The sequence below is a fragment of the Cyprinodon variegatus genome, unplaced genomic scaffold, assembly GCF_000732505.1.
Source record: "Cyprinodon variegatus isolate N-32 unplaced genomic scaffold, C_variegatus-1.0 Scaffold640, whole genome shotgun sequence".
Taxonomy (NCBI): domain Eukaryota; kingdom Metazoa; phylum Chordata; class Actinopteri; order Cyprinodontiformes; family Cyprinodontidae; genus Cyprinodon; species Cyprinodon variegatus.
Window position 1 is genome coordinate 107,571 of NW_015151093.1, and position 17,710 is coordinate 125,280.

At 37.5% G+C, this 17,710-nt stretch overlaps 1 protein-coding gene across 1 annotated transcript in view; it reads right to left on the bottom strand.

Moving 5' to 3' along the window:
- mei1 (meiotic double-stranded break formation protein 1) overlaps positions 1-17,710 on the bottom strand; it is a 120,686-nt gene that overhangs the window by 91,520 nt on the left and 11,456 nt on the right. Inside the window, exons 6-9 of the mRNA XM_015393411.1 lie at positions 8,616-8,825; positions 5,911-6,083; positions 4,606-4,720; positions 1,741-1,860 (exon numbers count right to left, since the gene is read on the bottom strand). Of these exons, the coding sequence (XP_015248897.1) occupies positions 1,741-1,860; positions 4,606-4,720; positions 5,911-6,083; positions 8,616-8,825 (618 nt within the window). The remainder of the gene's footprint in view (positions 1-1,740; positions 1,861-4,605; positions 4,721-5,910; positions 6,084-8,615; positions 8,826-17,710) is intronic.

Below are 17,710 nucleotides of genomic sequence, written 5' to 3' on the forward strand. Positions count from 1 at the left end.
AAAATAAGTAGTAAAGTAAAGTAAAAATATCAGAAAAATCTACTTGAGTACAGTAACGAAGTATTTGTACTTCGTTACTTCCCATCTCTGCTTTTAGCCAAATACAATGCCATGAAAAGTGAAAGTCTTTTAACTCCCCATAACTGTAAAGTAAATTTTAAAGACTGAGCAGAGGCAGCTGTGTTGATTGACTGATAATATTGATAAAAATGACAACACAGATAAAACAAAAAGGGGAAAAGGAAAGATAGGACGAACTCAATAAAAAGGCCTTGAAAAAAATAAATTTAATCCAAAAAAATTTGCTGCAAAAACTGTTTTTGGCCATAAAGCCAAAAAAATTAAATACAAAGATGAAATCATTGAAATAAAATTAAAGTTACACTAAAGGTTGGATAAATATTAAATGTCAAATATTATGATGACTCATGGCTGTTTGGTTTTCTTTTCCCCTTGTGTGTTTTCATTATTAGTGGGGTGTTTCCATATCATTTCATTCCTTTGTGTTTTGTTTCTACGTCTCTTTGTCTTAGCACAACAGTAACTTTGTGTGTCACAAGGTGCAGCAATATACCAAAAATCAATGCCAGAAGTTCCAAGCTGTTCCCCTATATTTTTTTTTTTTTACACCATTTTCAACCTTTCTATTTGATGCAAATGGCCCCTAAATGAATTTTTTAATTATGCTCTGTATGATGTTCTTTGCTTATTTGATCATGTTTGATGTTGCCAATATTCTGGAATGCCCCAAAAGAACCCAAAATGTCCGACACTAAGCCAACTCTAAGCTAATGTCAGCCTAGCGGAAAACAGCCTTTATGATATAGTATTTATTTATTACGTTAATAAAACAACATTCATCTTAGAGACTATCCAACACTCATTTGATGACAGTTAAAAAGAATACTAGTTCCTAAGTCTGTCAGTATAATTACTGTGCTTATTCCAGTTGGTAAGGAGTAAGCAATACATCACATGAAAAAGAAATAGCCCATGTGGCCGTGCCCTGTGACTGCAGATAGGTTCCTCTACCTCTTCCTCCTACCTTTGTATTATTTAGTGCCCAGTCCCAAGTTTCCCCAACTTTCCTTCTCCTAATTCTATTCAACATCTCCTCTGGCTAAGTCATTCTTTTTCATTTTCCTCCCCAATGACTGAGCAAAGAAACCGAAACAGACTCAGTGGGGGGTTATTATGGAGGAAATATTCTTGTTTTAAAAAATGACATATTGTCTGTGACTGAGAACAGGAAAAGTTAGACAACTATGGAGGAAATGGACTCTTTTCCAACCCACTCAATAGAAACACTTTGTTTCTACTTGCTTGTGGCACCCCTCGTGCTATATTATATATTTTTTCTTTTCTTTTCGTTTTTTTTGGGGGGGGGGTTCTTCTATCAAAATACATAAAAGACACATGAGGAATCTTGTTTGTATGATAAAAGCAAGTCTGATAAATAAAGACCATTTCATATTTTACAAAACCTTAAAAATAAAACAAATAATTAAATCAAGCAATTATTTATGAGCTACACATTTACAATTTAGTCCTTTATAATTTGTTTAACTGTAATACAGAACAATAATCTGCTGCTGAGGCTAAAATAAGAAAATCCCTGATCATCTTATAATGAAACAACTGCTTTGAAAACAGATCTAATTTCAAGATTTTCTTATCTCCAGATCTTTTGCAGGAGATCTTTTTATACAGAATCATCAAATGTAAATTTTGGGGTCTCACCATATACAGAGTGACACTGGGAGAAGAAAAGCGGTTCTTCAGTCAATACCACCAAGCAACTGTAGACGGACCACAGCAACATCTCATTAGTGCTGCTGGCCAGACGATCAAACAGGAAACCTAAGAGAGATGGAGACACAATAAACAGACTTAAATCTAATCAAAGGTATCTTCACCTCACTGATTTTCAAACAGGAGAATGGTATTAGACACTTTTATACAAGCTACACAAAAGTAATAAAAAAGGCAATCAAAGCAAAACTCTAAAAGTTTAAAATTCTGCAGGAGAGAAGTTGATTTATAAACTTGTAATTTAACTTAATAAGAAAAATACAATAAATTAGATAAAGGCATAAAAACATGGACACACTGCAGCCCATGCAACAAAAAAAGCAATCAATTCATAATTGTTGTATATATAAAAGTGAACCTGTAAAATGCAATTTTGGCACCTAGAAAGAAAAAGGTCAGGTCAGGGCAACTGCAGCAAAAAGCTGCAGGTGTACTCCCATCAGGTGGAGATGATAGGATAGGAAACACATTACTCAGCAGGTCAGCCCTGCCACAAAAATACCTTGACAATCAGTTTTTTCATTGCTTTTGATAGCAGAAGCGAGATTGAGTAATACTGGTGATCAAGAAAGCTGGCGGAGGTGTTCAGAAAGAAAACGTTAATGTTGTGAACTTATAAGGTGAGTGGTTTAATTTGTAATTTGTAATTTGAAATGGGAATAAAACGAGCAGGATACTAAAACATCTGGCAACATGTGTAGGATAGGTATGGAAGTAAATCTGTGCCACTGGTATTTAAATAAAAAATGTCACTGAAATACAAATGTTGTATGTTTGTACTTACTCTTTCTATGTTAAAATAAATTTGGCGTCTAAATTCAATGTAAAAATGAAAGGGTTACTTCAGGTCACAGACATTAGCAGGATTGTGGTGTCCAACACCCAGCCAGTCCCGTTACAATACTTGCTTGCAATTGCAACTTGCTGCAATACTACGGAAAAATGAAAGCAATAAACTTACCGATGCGTTAGCTTGCCTGCTGGTTTTCCTTCAGTATGGGCGCCAAAAACGTCCCGTCATGTGACTAAGAAACTGTAACGGGATTGGCTGGGTTTTGAAAACCACAATCCATTGCTAATGTCTGTGACCTGAAGTAACCCTTCCCTTTTATATTGAATTTAGACGCCAAATTTAACACAGTGAAATTGAGCCAGTTGAATCTCAGGAGGCTGAAAATATTGAGTTTAATTTTGAAAGGCTGAATTTTTTATATGCTGCTTTTATTTAAACACTGAAAAGTCAAATTGAAAAAAAAAAACAGGTATTGAAAATGTATTAACTATGAAACAGTAATGTGAATTTTTACCTTGAAGTGAAAATAAATAAAATTTCAACTAAATACATATAGTGACAATGTTTGTTTTTTTTGGTTGAAATGTTTTTTTTGGTTGAAATGTTTTCTGAATATATTTTAACACAGAAAGAGTAAATACAAACATACAACATCTATATTTCAGTGACATTTTTAATTTAAATCCCAGTGGCACAGATTTACTTCCATAGATAGGCCAAGCAAGCAAGCTTTTCCCAAAAAGCAACTCATGATCCTGAAGGATATTTTTGGTACTGCTTAGATTTCACTTTGGGTTTTCAGTTAGGCTTTGATTTGTTATTCTGATGTTACTATTAAAAATTATGTAATCTTTTAATTAATTCTTAGCTTTACTATTCCTGTTTGGTGGTTTCTCAATCATCTAAAGTGCTTTCCCCTAAACTCTAGTTTTCCCCTTGGTCATTCATTATTTTGTAGACATTAGTCTAAATACTGTTTCGCTTCCTTTTAAGTTCTCTTTCAGTTTTAGTTAAGCCCTGTTTACTCCTTGTTTCCCGTCTCCTTTCCCCTTAGCTGCTGCTGACGACTCCTGCTCTTAATTAGCTAATCACTCCATTCTTGTCTCCCATATATACTCCTCCTCTGCGGTTCTACTCATCTGAATCCCACCCCGCCCCCACCCCCCGCTTAACACAAACCCTAAAAACTAACCATCTGTCTGCAAGTTCTCACAGAGGGTCTGCCGCATTAAGTGCCGTCCCAAACCACGAAGTGGGTAGGGGGGAATGGACCGTTCCCCCCTTAAATAGCGGGTCTTCATTAGAGTAAGCTCACTGGAATTTTGTCCCTTAACTTTTATACCCCCCTATGTACAATCCAGTGTGACTTTATTGCGAGTGAAATGTGATAGTTAAGTGTTAGTGGTTAGAGGGCAGTTTGGGATTCAGCCCTTATAATTTTTATTTTTTCTGACACTTTTTATGTTTTTGTACGGTGACCTTGAGTGTCCAGAAAGGCGCCTTTTTAAATAAAATGTATTATTATTATTATTATTATCAATGTTTCTCCCTGGTGTCTCCTAGTTTTGGACCCTGAGTTCCCTATTATTTCTGGATTTTTTTTCTGTTGCCATCTACTTCTACATTTTTAGCTGTTCATATGATTGTTCAGAGGAACTGGACCTTGCAACACAACCCTGGAATGGTCAAAACAGATTTGGTTCCACATGCAAAAAAAAAAAAAACTAAAGAAATAAAATCTCTCACAGGTAAAGATAAGTAGTGAGGCAAACCTTCCCAGTATGATTAGTAATACATCTGTAACACACCCTATTGAGATTATTTCAACAAAAACGAGGGCATGCCCTATATTTTCCTCACTTATAGCACGGTTTTTAAGTAAGTAAATCAAACAGAGGCATTTTCTCCCCTAACTGCAATTTGATTTATTTGACAAGAAATAAAAATAAGATTAGGCATCGTTATCTGACATTTCTTCAAAAATGACTCTAGTGTGCTACCTGATAAATCAGCCTTGATGCAGACAGAGCAGTACTGACTGGGTGAATGAACCAAAACACCAGCGATACACTTCGCACTGATCACTTGAAGCATCTCATCTCCACTCAGCAGCAACTAAAAGAAAAAAGCAGAAAACTTTTATTAGTATCCATTAGAAAATGAACTTTCAAATTAAATTTGAAATTTAAGATGCCTGGCACCAAAATACCCGTTACTGGCAAAGCAGCTCTGTTCACCACAACCTCACTTTGCTGCCCTTTCAATAAATCTCAGCTGGCTTCCACTCCAAAAAAAGGGGATTAGCAGCTATAAATACATGAATTCTTACATTTATAGTTCAAGTTACTACATCTAAGACAGCTACATAAAACAGAATTTAGTGTTTTATCCCAACTGTTAAACAGTGAATAAGAGGGAAAAACATGTCCAGCTGCAGAGGAATTGATCACCTCCTCCTGATGATACGTTGTATTACTAGGCCTCTGCTTTTTTTATGAACAGTAAAGAAGTATGAACAACTTCTATTATTTCATTAATAGAAGTTGTTCAGGTGATATAACTTAGTTTTGAGATAAAGTAAACGTGAAAGAAAACAGCATTCTGTTGGCAGCAACCGAAAACAGCATTTCTATAAAACTATTGTGATCATGCAGAGTTTACTTTATATCCTTTGGTAGTATCGCACTAAAAAAAAAAAACTTTTTTTGTACTTGTTTTAAATTTTCTGAAACTTTATGTCTCTGAATGAATCAATCATTTAAGATGACCCCAGAAAACAATCAATTTTAATAATTCCCCTTTTCATTTTTCAACTTTTTTCAGAGCCGTTTAAATTAAGGCATCAAAACCCGAGTCTATTATCCCATGGGGAGAATTAAGCAGGGTTCATCCACTCAGAATTATAGTTTACTGCTTTGCCTCAGCTGACATAGGCACGGGCAGATGAAATCACTGTTTGTTTGGTAGGATCACTTGTGTTTAAAAATATATATATATTATTTTCAGCTTATTATGCTCTTATTAATCATATTGAAAGAAATACATTCAGATAAACAAACAAAATAGTTGGAATCCAAACAAACCACCTGACATCATCAGCTGAGAGTGACCACTGAGAAAATCCAACCAAATCTAATCAACACATTGATTTCCCAGACATGAAGCATAAATATTTGTAAAGGCTAAAATCCTCAATGAATCCCTGTTCAAAGGAACAATAATCCAGGATTAGAGCTTTTGTTATGATTCGAGTCAGAGTTAGAGTTCGGGTCTTGGGAGAGGGAGCAGGATGTTTAGACAGAGACCTTTTTCAACAAAAGAGGCAGAAGGCTGTGGTCAGCAGGCTGTTGCTCTTGGATGAAGGTCTGGCTGTTGTTGGCGAGGTTGTCCTCATAATCATCGCACATGAGCTGACTGCCGGAGCTGCTCATCAGAACTGACACCGCTTCTTCCAACTTGACCAGCTGCCAGAGCAGGCCTAGCAAGATAGAAATTTAACAGACACTCACTCACTGCTTCAAAAGTGTAAAAACAAGGGAAATCACTATCAGATCTCATTGGGGTTACACATTAATAATGTATCTAATATAGAATTAATATTTCTTAATCCAAAACTAGAACTGATATAGACTTATATAGACAATAGTAGCTCTTATCAAACCCCCAGCCATTCACACTAAGCTGCTGGAGGTTTTATCCTGTTAAAAGGAAGTTTTTCCTCCCCACTGTCGCTGCGTGAATGCTTATTATTAAGGATCACTGCAAAGTGAAACACACCATGCAAGTGAAAGTCCTGTGTGTCCACATCCTCATCTAGGAAGAGGGAATACTACAAAGTCCATGACGTGATGCAATCTGCTCATTTTCCAAAGACAGAAAGCTTTTTTACTTTAATTAGTTCGCTGTAATCAGCCTAGAGATGACAAGTTGTGAACTTTTACTTCATCAATCAGTCAGATTAATGATAAACTCTGCTGCTACAGAGGAACTGCAACGCTGGAATTATATTTACACTGGTATCTTCTGAGGGAAACTTTTTACATGTTCGGTTCAAACCAGAACCTCAAACAGGTCAAGCTTTATTCGTTTTATATGTAAATTTTGACTTTTCAACCCCCCAAAAAAGTGTCATATCTTCCTTTGATTTGTCCTCAACATAAATTGAGGGAACATGTTCAAAGCTACTGCAAATGTCCTCTAATCTCTACACAAAAAAAGAAAATCACATGTCTTTTATCACAAAGTCAAATTAAATTCATCAAATGATAACGTAATGAGGCCTGGATAAAAAGCAGGTATTAGTGGTGTTTTTTTCTGTTTGATGTAATATTCTGATCTTAATCACTGACTTTAAGGGGAAAATTATAACTACCAGAAAAAAAGGCAGGGATTCATCTGTCAGAGGGTAATTCATCAACATAATATTATTCACTTAGTGAGCTCAGTTACTAAATTAGATTCTACTTTATCAAATATGACCTGAATTAAAGTCAATCATCAGGTTCCACTTGAACTTGCTGTTTTTGTCTTCTTTAAGAAGATCTTTTTTAATGAGTATTGATACCTCTTTGTTTCATAGATGGGGGATTTCAATGGAATCTGTTGACTTGCTTTCCATGAAACGGTTTTTAAGCACAATCTTCAATGTAATTATGAGGCTGAGGTTGTTGCATTTTAGAAGTTTATTTCAGACATTTAATGTTAGCTTTAACTGTTGTAAAATCTGCGTTGGATCAATCTTATTAAAATGATCTAGCTGTTGATTTTCACCGAAGACCACAGCAGCACCCCCATGCTCTCGCCCGATCTAACCATCCCATCAAGACCACAGCAGGTGTCTCCTTCAGTGCCTCACTGTTCGCTTTTGTGGTGATAATAAAGCCCTCTTTGTATAATGTTATAAATCTCCTTATTACTTCCCTCATGTCTGGCTGCCCCCTCCAACAACCCACCTGCAGATCCTTTAAAAGCTGTCAGATCTACATCTTCAGTGATTATCACTAGAAAACTCACCTGTTTGTTCTAAAAGTCAACTTTCTCTCAAATTTAGAGGTTTAAACCCAGGTTTACACTTTTAGAAATGAGAATGAATGCTAACTTTAAGTTTTATTTGATCCCATTTTTAAAGCATGAATCTTAATAATATGTAATTTGGTTATGGAATTGCCTATGACTATGCCTAAACCTTAGCCTGGGTGCCAGTCCGAACTTAGTCCCGCCCACAAGGTTGAGTTCGGGGAAGTTCGGTCTGGCTCTGCTCCATAGTAGCGCGAGTATTAAAGCCCACTGTCAGGCGATCCAATCAAATTGTCAGGGCGGGCTTTATACGATGATGGACAGATGATCAAGAGTAACGTTATCAACCACGTGACCAAAGCGCGCTAGGGTGACAACAATAATGGCTGCCGCTGGAGAGTTTGGGTGAGTAGATTCTGCTATTAGGTCTGTTCTAGAAGATATCGACAGCAAATTAATTTTAAAAGAGGAACAGAGAAACGCGATCAAGTCTCATATTCTTATTCTAGGCGTGAAACTGCACGCTTTGATTTTTGTGGACAACAACTATGCCTCGCTTAAGATACGTCACGCACTCCGTTGCTCTTATTGGTTGTAGGTCTATCCAATTGAGTGCAGAGACATTTTTTTCCTGGTTCGTTCAAAACACGCCCCATAATCACAGCTCTATGGAGCAGTATCAGACTCATATTCTGACTAGAATTGAGTCGGACTACGTCAGGCTACCTAAACCTGGACTCATCCTCACAAAACAACTAACTCAGATTAATCTACCATGTCGCTCAACTTAGCAAGAAGCTGGAAGCTTGATGTCTACAAAAAAAAAATAAAAAATCACAATAGATTTACATTTTCTGTATCTATTTGTTGTTTGTGAAAATATTTAAATCAATAAATTTAAAAAATGTTCATGTTAATCTAACATAAAAAAAACAACTGTAGATCCCACGCTACTGGCAAAAACAGAAGGCAAAAAGTGTCATTATCTTCTCACCGGCACAGTTTTTAATGAGCTGAGCAGAGCTAGCATTGTTAAGAGTCTGCAACAGCAGGCTGCATAGTCGGTCCCTGGTGGCAATAGGAAGGTACTGCACCCCAGTGTCTCCAGATGTACGTAGCAGCTGCAGCCAAACGTTCACCACCGAGGTCTTCAGCGTTTCATCAGGATAAACCAAAGCTGAGCATAGGTGGTCCAGCAACGGAACTGAGAAACAAAAAAAAAAGAAACTTTGTAAAAGAATGACAGAATAATAGCAGCAAAACAAATGTTAAGATGTAGAAAAGTAAAGGTTAAATCTTATGGTAATATGTCCAATTTATTGAACATTACACTACAAGCTTCTCAGTGGAGGGGCGTGATCTGTAGAACAAGCTGCCTTTGCACCAAAGTTTAAACAATTTTGAAATTTCCATTGGTTTTCATTAAGGTTTTACTGTTAATCTTCCATTTAATTTAGTTTTAATCTTTTTAGAGTATATTCTAGCTTGTTTAATTTTTATTTTTTCCCTAGTTTCAGTTTAGTTTTTATTGTTTCCAGTTCTCGTTTTAGTCTTTTATGTAATATGAGCATTACACTAAACAGCAGTAGGGGCCAAAGTAAAAAAAAAAAAAAAACCAGATGACATACTACTGCAGCAACACAAGTTACCTAACTGCTGTATCTGCTATCTGTTGGCTTAATGCAGTGAGCAGCAAAACAAAGCGAAAACTTGAGGTTAAGGAATTAACCCCAGTTCTCTGAAATATGAGTGACGTATCTCTCAATAGGGGACATGCCCCCAGCCCTTTCTCCAGAAGCATTTTATTACTAAATGTTTATTTCAGTTAGTGAAAATGTTTTTCAATTCTAATTTTTTCGTTATTTCGTTAGTTTATGATAAACTTGCTTTGCAAATCAGAAGTAAATCAAACTATTAATCAAACTCCTAAACTTGTTCTAGTATGTTGTAGTTAAACAAGCTTTTGTCAAGCTAATTGTAATTATACCTTGACATTTTTTTCTGATCTCTTTACACTAAGAGAATTTATACATTACTGAGGATTTTATTGGTATTACAGCATTTTTTTGCCTACTTTCATTGTTTGGAAATAATTTTTAACTAGCATTTCTATGAAAAATCTGACTTTAAATAGAAATTCACTGATCAGTCTTTTCCTGGCAAAAATTAGTTTTGTGATTTGATCGAAGCCTGACCTTTTTCTTGGCGTTGACTTTCAGTCAAATGACTAAGCTGATTGAAGATAAAATGTTCAACATATTGGTTGAGGAGATTTAATCTAACAAAAAATGAAAAAAATTACAACAGTCTGCGCACTAGAGCAATATGATTCTTACCTTTGTCCTTTCTATTCTACTAAAAAAAGGAAAATTTATGTAAAAAGGTCAAAAACCTTGAGCAAGCATTAAACACTATTTCTAATATTTAGTCAGTTGATTTGATTTTGGTGTTTCCATCAAACTACTCTAATGTGATATTTGAAAATGTGATAACAAAAAAAAAAAAGAAATACTGAAGGAAACGTGTATTGATTTGTACCAGACTTGGAAAGCACCCAGGGGGATGAGGCCCCAATTTACTTAAAAACATCAGCCCTCCAACTACTACCCCATTTACACTACCCTTGAAAAACCGTGCCGAGACCGGTCCGAGCTCAGTAACTGAGATAACTTATCGTGTTTAAATGGAAAGCAAACTGAACTGAACCGAACTAGACACAACCGGACCGCGCTAACTGCAGACCAGTTCTAGAGGTGGGCTCGGCTCGGTTTTTCCTTGGCTTGGTTCTCTGATAACTAGAGCGCATGAGCAGAACGCGTCATCTCCGTCTGGCTGCACATCGCGATTCACACTCCATTCCAACAGTTGGCGGTAATGCCTCTCCAGAAACAGAAGAAGAAGAACAACTTCATCTTCAACTATAAACAACAATCGAAATCTTCTCCACGAAACATTTTAAATAATGGCATTTTAAATAATAACACCAAGGTACAGCAATAATAATCAAGCATAATTTTCTGAGTGTGACGGGCGCCGCCATTTTGATTTGCTTGATTCCCTCCTTCCTCGTCTTCTTCTTCTTGTGTTTTATGGCAGTTGGCAAACAACTTTTGGTGCATTACCGCCACCAACTGCTTGCTTTCCTCCTTTAATACTGGCAGTAATACAGCAGATCATCACTAGGAGGCAATGAGTCGAGGAACCGAGATAGCGTGATGTGTAAACGGTCGTCAGAACAGAGCTCGGCCTGGTTAACTGATCCGAGCTCGGACCGGTCTCGGCATGGATCGCTTTTTGAAGGATAGTGTAAATGGGGCTAAAGACTCTAGGATAGAAGCAGAACCATTTTCAGAGAAATTTAGCAAAAGTCTCTGATTAAGGCTCGCTTTGTGTTTAAGAAATTTGTTTCTTATTTTAGAGAATATACAAAGAACATGCAAGAGCTGTAGTGTATAAACACTGGTTCACAGAAACAAATCAGGGGTCTATGAGTGAGGAGCTTGTATATATGCTTAAGAGTGGACTGGTATTATTGGGTTATTGATCTCGCAATCTCTCTCAGTTAGCACACAAGGCACCTGCTTTAGAGCTCTTTCCTTTAGCAATCCAAGGTTTCTAATGAGCTTAATGACAGTGCTGAGAAAGTGTGTGGCTGTGACTGCAGACTCCTCTCGCCTCTCTAACATTTAAACACTCTGTGTTGGGTCCCGCTGACTGAAGTTGACTGGCTACAGTGCATAGCTTCTAAAATGCTGTTTTCTATGCCAGCTTCATTTGACTCCAGCTGCAATATGTAAGTCTTGACACCTATCTTTGAACATATGCTAAGACTTCAGCACAGTGGTGAAGAAAACTACAAAACTACACTGTTTAACAGTTGGAATGGTCCGTTCTTTTTTCTTTTAGTTGCAATGAGCATTTTAGAGTAATGTAGAAATGAGTAGAAGTCTTCTCAAAGCAGAGATTCCAGGTAAACAGGCTGCCAGGAAAGGGATGATTCAGACTCCGAAGCCAGAGGACAGAGGCATCAGCCATGCAGAACGTTAAAGTGCATAGTGAGGTGGAAAACAGAAACAAGGGCTCTGTAAGGAGCAACCGAGAGAGAAACAGATGACAATTTGAGCACGGGAGTTGAACGGAAAGACAGCTGCTCTGTCAAGAAGATCAAAATCTATGAGAGGCAGAAGAGGAAATGTTTAATTAGACTAAAAATATGAGGCATCCAAGATGAGAGCCAAGGATTAAGGCTTTAAGTGGGAAGGAGAGGGTGAAAAAAGAGGGGAGAGTAAAAACCTTCAGAAAGAGGACAGATATTGTTCAGGAGCACAATTTAAATCAAATACACACAGGTGGTGGCATAACACAAAACCAAACAGTCACTTTTGCCTTTTTCAACAGAGAAAGCAAAGGTTGATTTCTATGTTTTGCTGCCAAACTTTGATGCTGCGTGCGCTGAAATATCATTCAATTACCCTGGAGAGCTCCGTTCAAAATGTTCCTTTGTTGTTGGGAACACATCTCTGCAGAATATCTAATTGGACCTTTCTCTGACTTGTTTTGGAGCTTTTAAGCTCACAGCTTCTAGTGTAAATATCAGGTATTCCCAACCTGGCAGGCTTGCTCTTTTGGAGGGAGCCCTGATGATCTGAGGGTACGGGACGGAGGGGTTAATGAGAGCAGATCTTCAAAGTAAACTCATGTTAAAACTCTGAATCAATAGGATCAAACAGAGCTACTAAGCCTTTATATATCAATGGGACAAAAAACCTCAAAGCTATCATTAACAGCTAAAAACATCTCAACATCTCATTGTTACACACAGGCACAAAGGATCAACATGGCTTTTAGTTTCAATGAAAAAATAAACTACCTGAAAAACCCTTTTTCCTCACCAATATTAATCACAGTTTTTTTTTTATTGTAACTTAACTTAATAAAGAAAATATTGTTCATATTTTGTGTTTTATTCGTTATTTAATTAATTCCATAACCTGGAGGATGATGATGTGACAACATTGGGATGTCTTTCTAACATAGTTTTATTTCATGTTTAAAAAATAAATATTTCTTAAGATTGGTCAATTAATTGGCTTTTATTGCTAAGGGAGAGAATTTGAAATTAGCTAAGATCCTAATTTAAAGATAAAAGCTTCAGAAGATTCGTGATGGGTTCATCTCTACTGCTGGATTCACTGGATTTTCACTGGATAAACCACATATTGAAATAGATCAACTTGACAGATTGTTTCTTTGTTTCACCTTTTTAGTCAAAATAGATACTTTTTCAACATGAAGCTAAGGCAGAAATTCAACTGAAGAAACTCTTACTTCCATTCAATCTGAGGCTGATCCGCCTCCGATGCAGCCAACCTGCTTCAAGCCACTTTCCTCGATGCCCAATCATCTTCCAGCACTCTACTAAAAGCCACTCCAAATCGTCTCTAGGCCTGCTCTTCAACAAGTGCAAGATCCATCGCTCCTATGTCGGACTTTGATTCAGACAACCCACCTCCATCCCCTTCTCCACCATTGTAGTAAGCTCATCCGACTCCTCCTCGATGCTCCTTCAACCTCACCTCCAGTGTGTACTCCCTCCAGACTTTCATGGAGATCCCTGTCACTTTAAACGGTCCGGCAGAAGACCGCCACGTTGAGCCTGGTTCTGCCAGAGATTTCTTCCCAAAGGGGAGTTTTTTTCTCTCCACAGTCGCTTCATGCTTGCTCTTCGTGGACAGTTCATGGACAGTTTATGCAAACTTTGTTCATTCAGTGACATCTAACTCAAGCATCACCCTGTATACCAGCCTCTATGGATTAACCAAACTTCATCTATCTAAACTCCACCACCAGTTTCAGGCCCGGGGGGAATATCCTTATTCTCATACATCAGTTTATCCGCATTAAAGTATAAATCAGCGTTTATGTTTCCTGCCGAGGCCTGAGCGCCAAAGTTCAAACTATCGTATCAATAAACTCTTCTAATTGCATCTTTCTCTCTCTGTGAGGTTTTCAGATTGTAATAATTTTAGTCATTACTGGCCTATTTTTTTTGGGGGGGGGGGGTGGATGGATGGATGGATGGATGGATGGACAATTTAGAAAGATTTGGAAAATGAGAAATAAAACTACAGGATAAAACATACAAATCTTATGCAGACGTTACAGTAACGCTTTATTTTCTCACATATTTCTGACACAGTGACACAGCCACAACACAAAAAAGGAGAAGTGTAAAATCCAAATGGATGCAAGAAAAACAATGTGAGAGCAAGGAGAAAGAGCCAGGGGTTAATTTTAAAAATGGGCAGGTAGACGGGGAGTCTGAGAAAGACCGAAATCTGCTGGGAGCTCTGGGCTTCTGTTGTCATTGCTTTGCTGTTGTCATTAGTCCAAACAGGCCCACAGAGACTTGTTGAGTGACAGGCCGCAGACAGACACACACAGTCAATAATGGCAGCCCACATCTTACATCAGCAACTTAGAAAACCATTCCTACCTGTGTCGGCTTAGGAATATAGACAGAAGGTAGTCACAAAAAGGACAACACAATGGTTTTAATGCCAGTGTTTTTGGTTTAGGTCTTACTTTTGTTCATAAGTGGAAAAACAAGCAGTCAGTCATGACGAAACACCTTGCAACATTCACAAGCTTGACCCCGACTGACAATGCCCACTAACAGAGCAAACAACTGATCCATTAGCAGACAGGCGTTGCGTAACTGGCCGAGTCAGAGATTTAATCCTGCTGTGTAACGGTGGGGTGGCCAGCTGGACCCAGGTACTAGATCTAAATCTACTTAAGTGTGAAATATGGAGACATTTAGTTGAACAAACATGTTTATATTTGGAGGCACGAATTGATTCAAAATAACATACAATAGAAATATCTCTATTGGCTGGACAGCTACTTGTGATGAAATCTGTAACGGTTTTATTGATTACAAAGCCAAATATTTTACAAATACAAATTTTGTTACCATTAAAATCATCCTTAAAGTGTAACTCATCTTTAAATCTATCTTTTTTCCATTTTAACCTTATAAACTGGGTCTATAGGGGTATTTTTAATGCATGTGTGCATTCATTTTATTTTGTCATGTAAGAGTTTTAAGTTTCATAGTATTTGTTTAAAAACAAATGTTTGGTTTTGGACAAATTGTTGCTATCCCAATTGAATCCTTTTGTTCAAACAGTCCATTATGGAGTCAAGATTCTGCCAAAAGTGCACACTAGCATTAAATACTCCTAATTCATACATTTGCTCATAAAACACTTCTGACAAGCATTTTTAACATGTTTAGAGTTCCACGCACGCACAGCCTCTATCCTCCTCACGTATGAACCTCTTCCTGCCTGCTCCTATTAACTTTCGTCACTTTGAAGGTGTTACCCGCCGCACAAAGCAACCCACCTGTGATTGGCTATTTTTGAGGAAATTCTGCATCTTGTGATGCTTTGCTAATATAACCAGTGTAAACTGTCTTCCCATTTACAGCTAGCATCTGAGCTAGCAGAAACTAATGGGCTATTTGATCCTAACTTTTTTTCTAGGTGTCCTAAAACACTGCTTAACGGACACCCTACAGTCAATCAGAATTGTCTATTCACCCAGACCAGCGTATAAAAAAAATGACCAGAGAAACAGGTCCACACACGAGTGGGAGAATGTATAGGCGTATAAAAAGCAAACCATTAGCACAGAAAAGGAGAATGCACTCATAATTTTGAGATATTATTGGTCTCATAGTATTAAATCTGCACTCAGAACATCCAAGATGTGCATGAATAGTAGTTTACATACATGTGTTTTAAATAAAACTGCTCATGACTTGTGGTAGAATTTTGACACAATACTCCATGCTGCTACAGGCTATTATTATGATAGCCCAGGGTTCAACTTACTCACATTCATTCCTCCATAGTGAATCACAGGCTGCGTCCAAATGTCTGCCCTAATCACTATATAGGGCACTATATAGTGATTAGACCATTTTCAATGAGTGTCCGAATGTCTAGTGAATGAATAAGTAGTAGACTCGAAATTTCCCACAATTCACCTTGAAAAGCAGTGAACATCCATGGTCACTAAACGAGCAGATATATCCCAGAATGTTTGCGAGAGCGCTCCTCGCAAAGCATTATGGGATTTGCTGTCACAGAGGCCTAATACCCCACAGCGGTGACAAATATCAATGATGGCGCAGGCACCATGGGAGAGGCTGAGTACTGTGACCGAATGGGTGTGAAAAGTAGTGAGCATCAGTCCGAACGGTAAGTTAAATTAGTTCACTGTGAAGTTCACTATATAGTCCCAGCTCTATATAGTGATTGAGAACTCAGCAGAACCGGCTTTAGCTATCGCTAAGTCAGTGTCTTGAAGTAAGTGGCTTGAAATAATAAGGCTCCAGCCCGCAGCGACTTTCCTCAACCTTCACTGCTTTAAAAGAACTGTCAGTGGATTAACTACCACCACTTTGCTGGTAACTCTCCATGCCTCAATAAAGCTATGCTAATCAAAGTGAGGCTACGCTAGCTGCCACTTTCTATTATCTTGGCCGCACCCACAATTAGCCCCACTGCTCATCCCTACATCAAGTGCTGCCCCTCAGGGTCTCTTGATACCAACTACGTCAGTCCACCCGAAAAAACAGCATCTCATGTAGGACTCCTAAACATGGTACCTAATTAATACCATCCTCTAAAACTGCATTTAAATTCAATTTTAACACCTTTTAGGGAATTTTTTTTTAAACAGACTGAGTAATATTGGAGCCCTTTTTATAACCTGTTTTTTCTTGCAAGGGTACACATGATAATTTGTCTTATGACTATGTGTGTTAATTTGGATGTAGCATTAGTAACATTAGAAGTTTGCAATAATTCACCTCCTATGTATTCCCAGTCTAGACCCTTTTATACATAAGTACCAGTACAATACTAGGACTACATTACCGGGTCAAAAAACAATTAGCACATTTTACACCTGAAAATAAGTCCCAACCTGGCAACTGTGCAATTGAAGTACCTAATATCACCTCCAGGTGGCAGTAATATGAGGGATGTAGCTTTAACTGATCAGGCCAACATCTAAAGAAGAAATTAAGCCAGAAAAATTATGCCTGTCAAACAGTGGATTAGCAATGACAAAAAGGCGCTTTGGGAGCTGGTGGTTCAAACTGTTTTTAGTAGCGCTATGAAAACCAGCCAAAGAAATTAAACTTCGCTGCATTTCAGTCAGAACAGCTTGTTTGATAAAATGCTTGGTAGCATGTTGCCAGCCCATCTGTCAGTGATGCTGTTCTTGGGGAGGTCAAAAACATGTAGCAGGAGTCCAAATTGTTGTTAGGCAACTTGTCACAACTAATGTTTCATGAAAATATGCAAATGCACGCCATTCCCTGTGATGAAATGGCTTTGTCCACACTAGAGGGTTCCCAGTGAATTAGACGGTATGACACTAGGCCTTGACCCGGTTAAATGCAGAGAACTATTTACCCAATAAATCTCCTCTAGCTTTATTTACACATTACCCTGAGCCAATAAAAAACCTGTAAATTACTGGGTAGGGTTGTAAACGTTAAAGAGGCCAACAGACTCGCTGCAGGTGAGTCCCCGATTTGAAGCATGGCGATAGCAAGGCAGGTTAATGTAAGCACCTTTCAACGTACGACATATAAAGTCACACTCTCTGCACCCTAATAAGCTTTTCTATTTTAAAATAAAATGCCTGCACACAAAAACAATACACTCCAGATTGTCCAGCAGATTTTAACTGAGGGTTAACACCAACACAGCAGTTTCAACATGAAAACGATTTCAAGGTTAATTGTAGCTACAATCTGAACTTGAAACATGCTCACTAAAACTGCCTAAAAATTACTAATATTAATAATATAGATTATTAATAAAACATATAGATTAAAACAACATTGAAAAAAGTAATTCCCTTGAGGACATTTTCTCTTATTGGCCGATTAAACCAACTTTTAATATAAACCTTTAATATAAACAAATCCATATTTATCAAAGTGTAAATTATTCAAATAATAAAAACAGTAATAAGAACAGTAAATTGCTTTTCTTCTCTAAA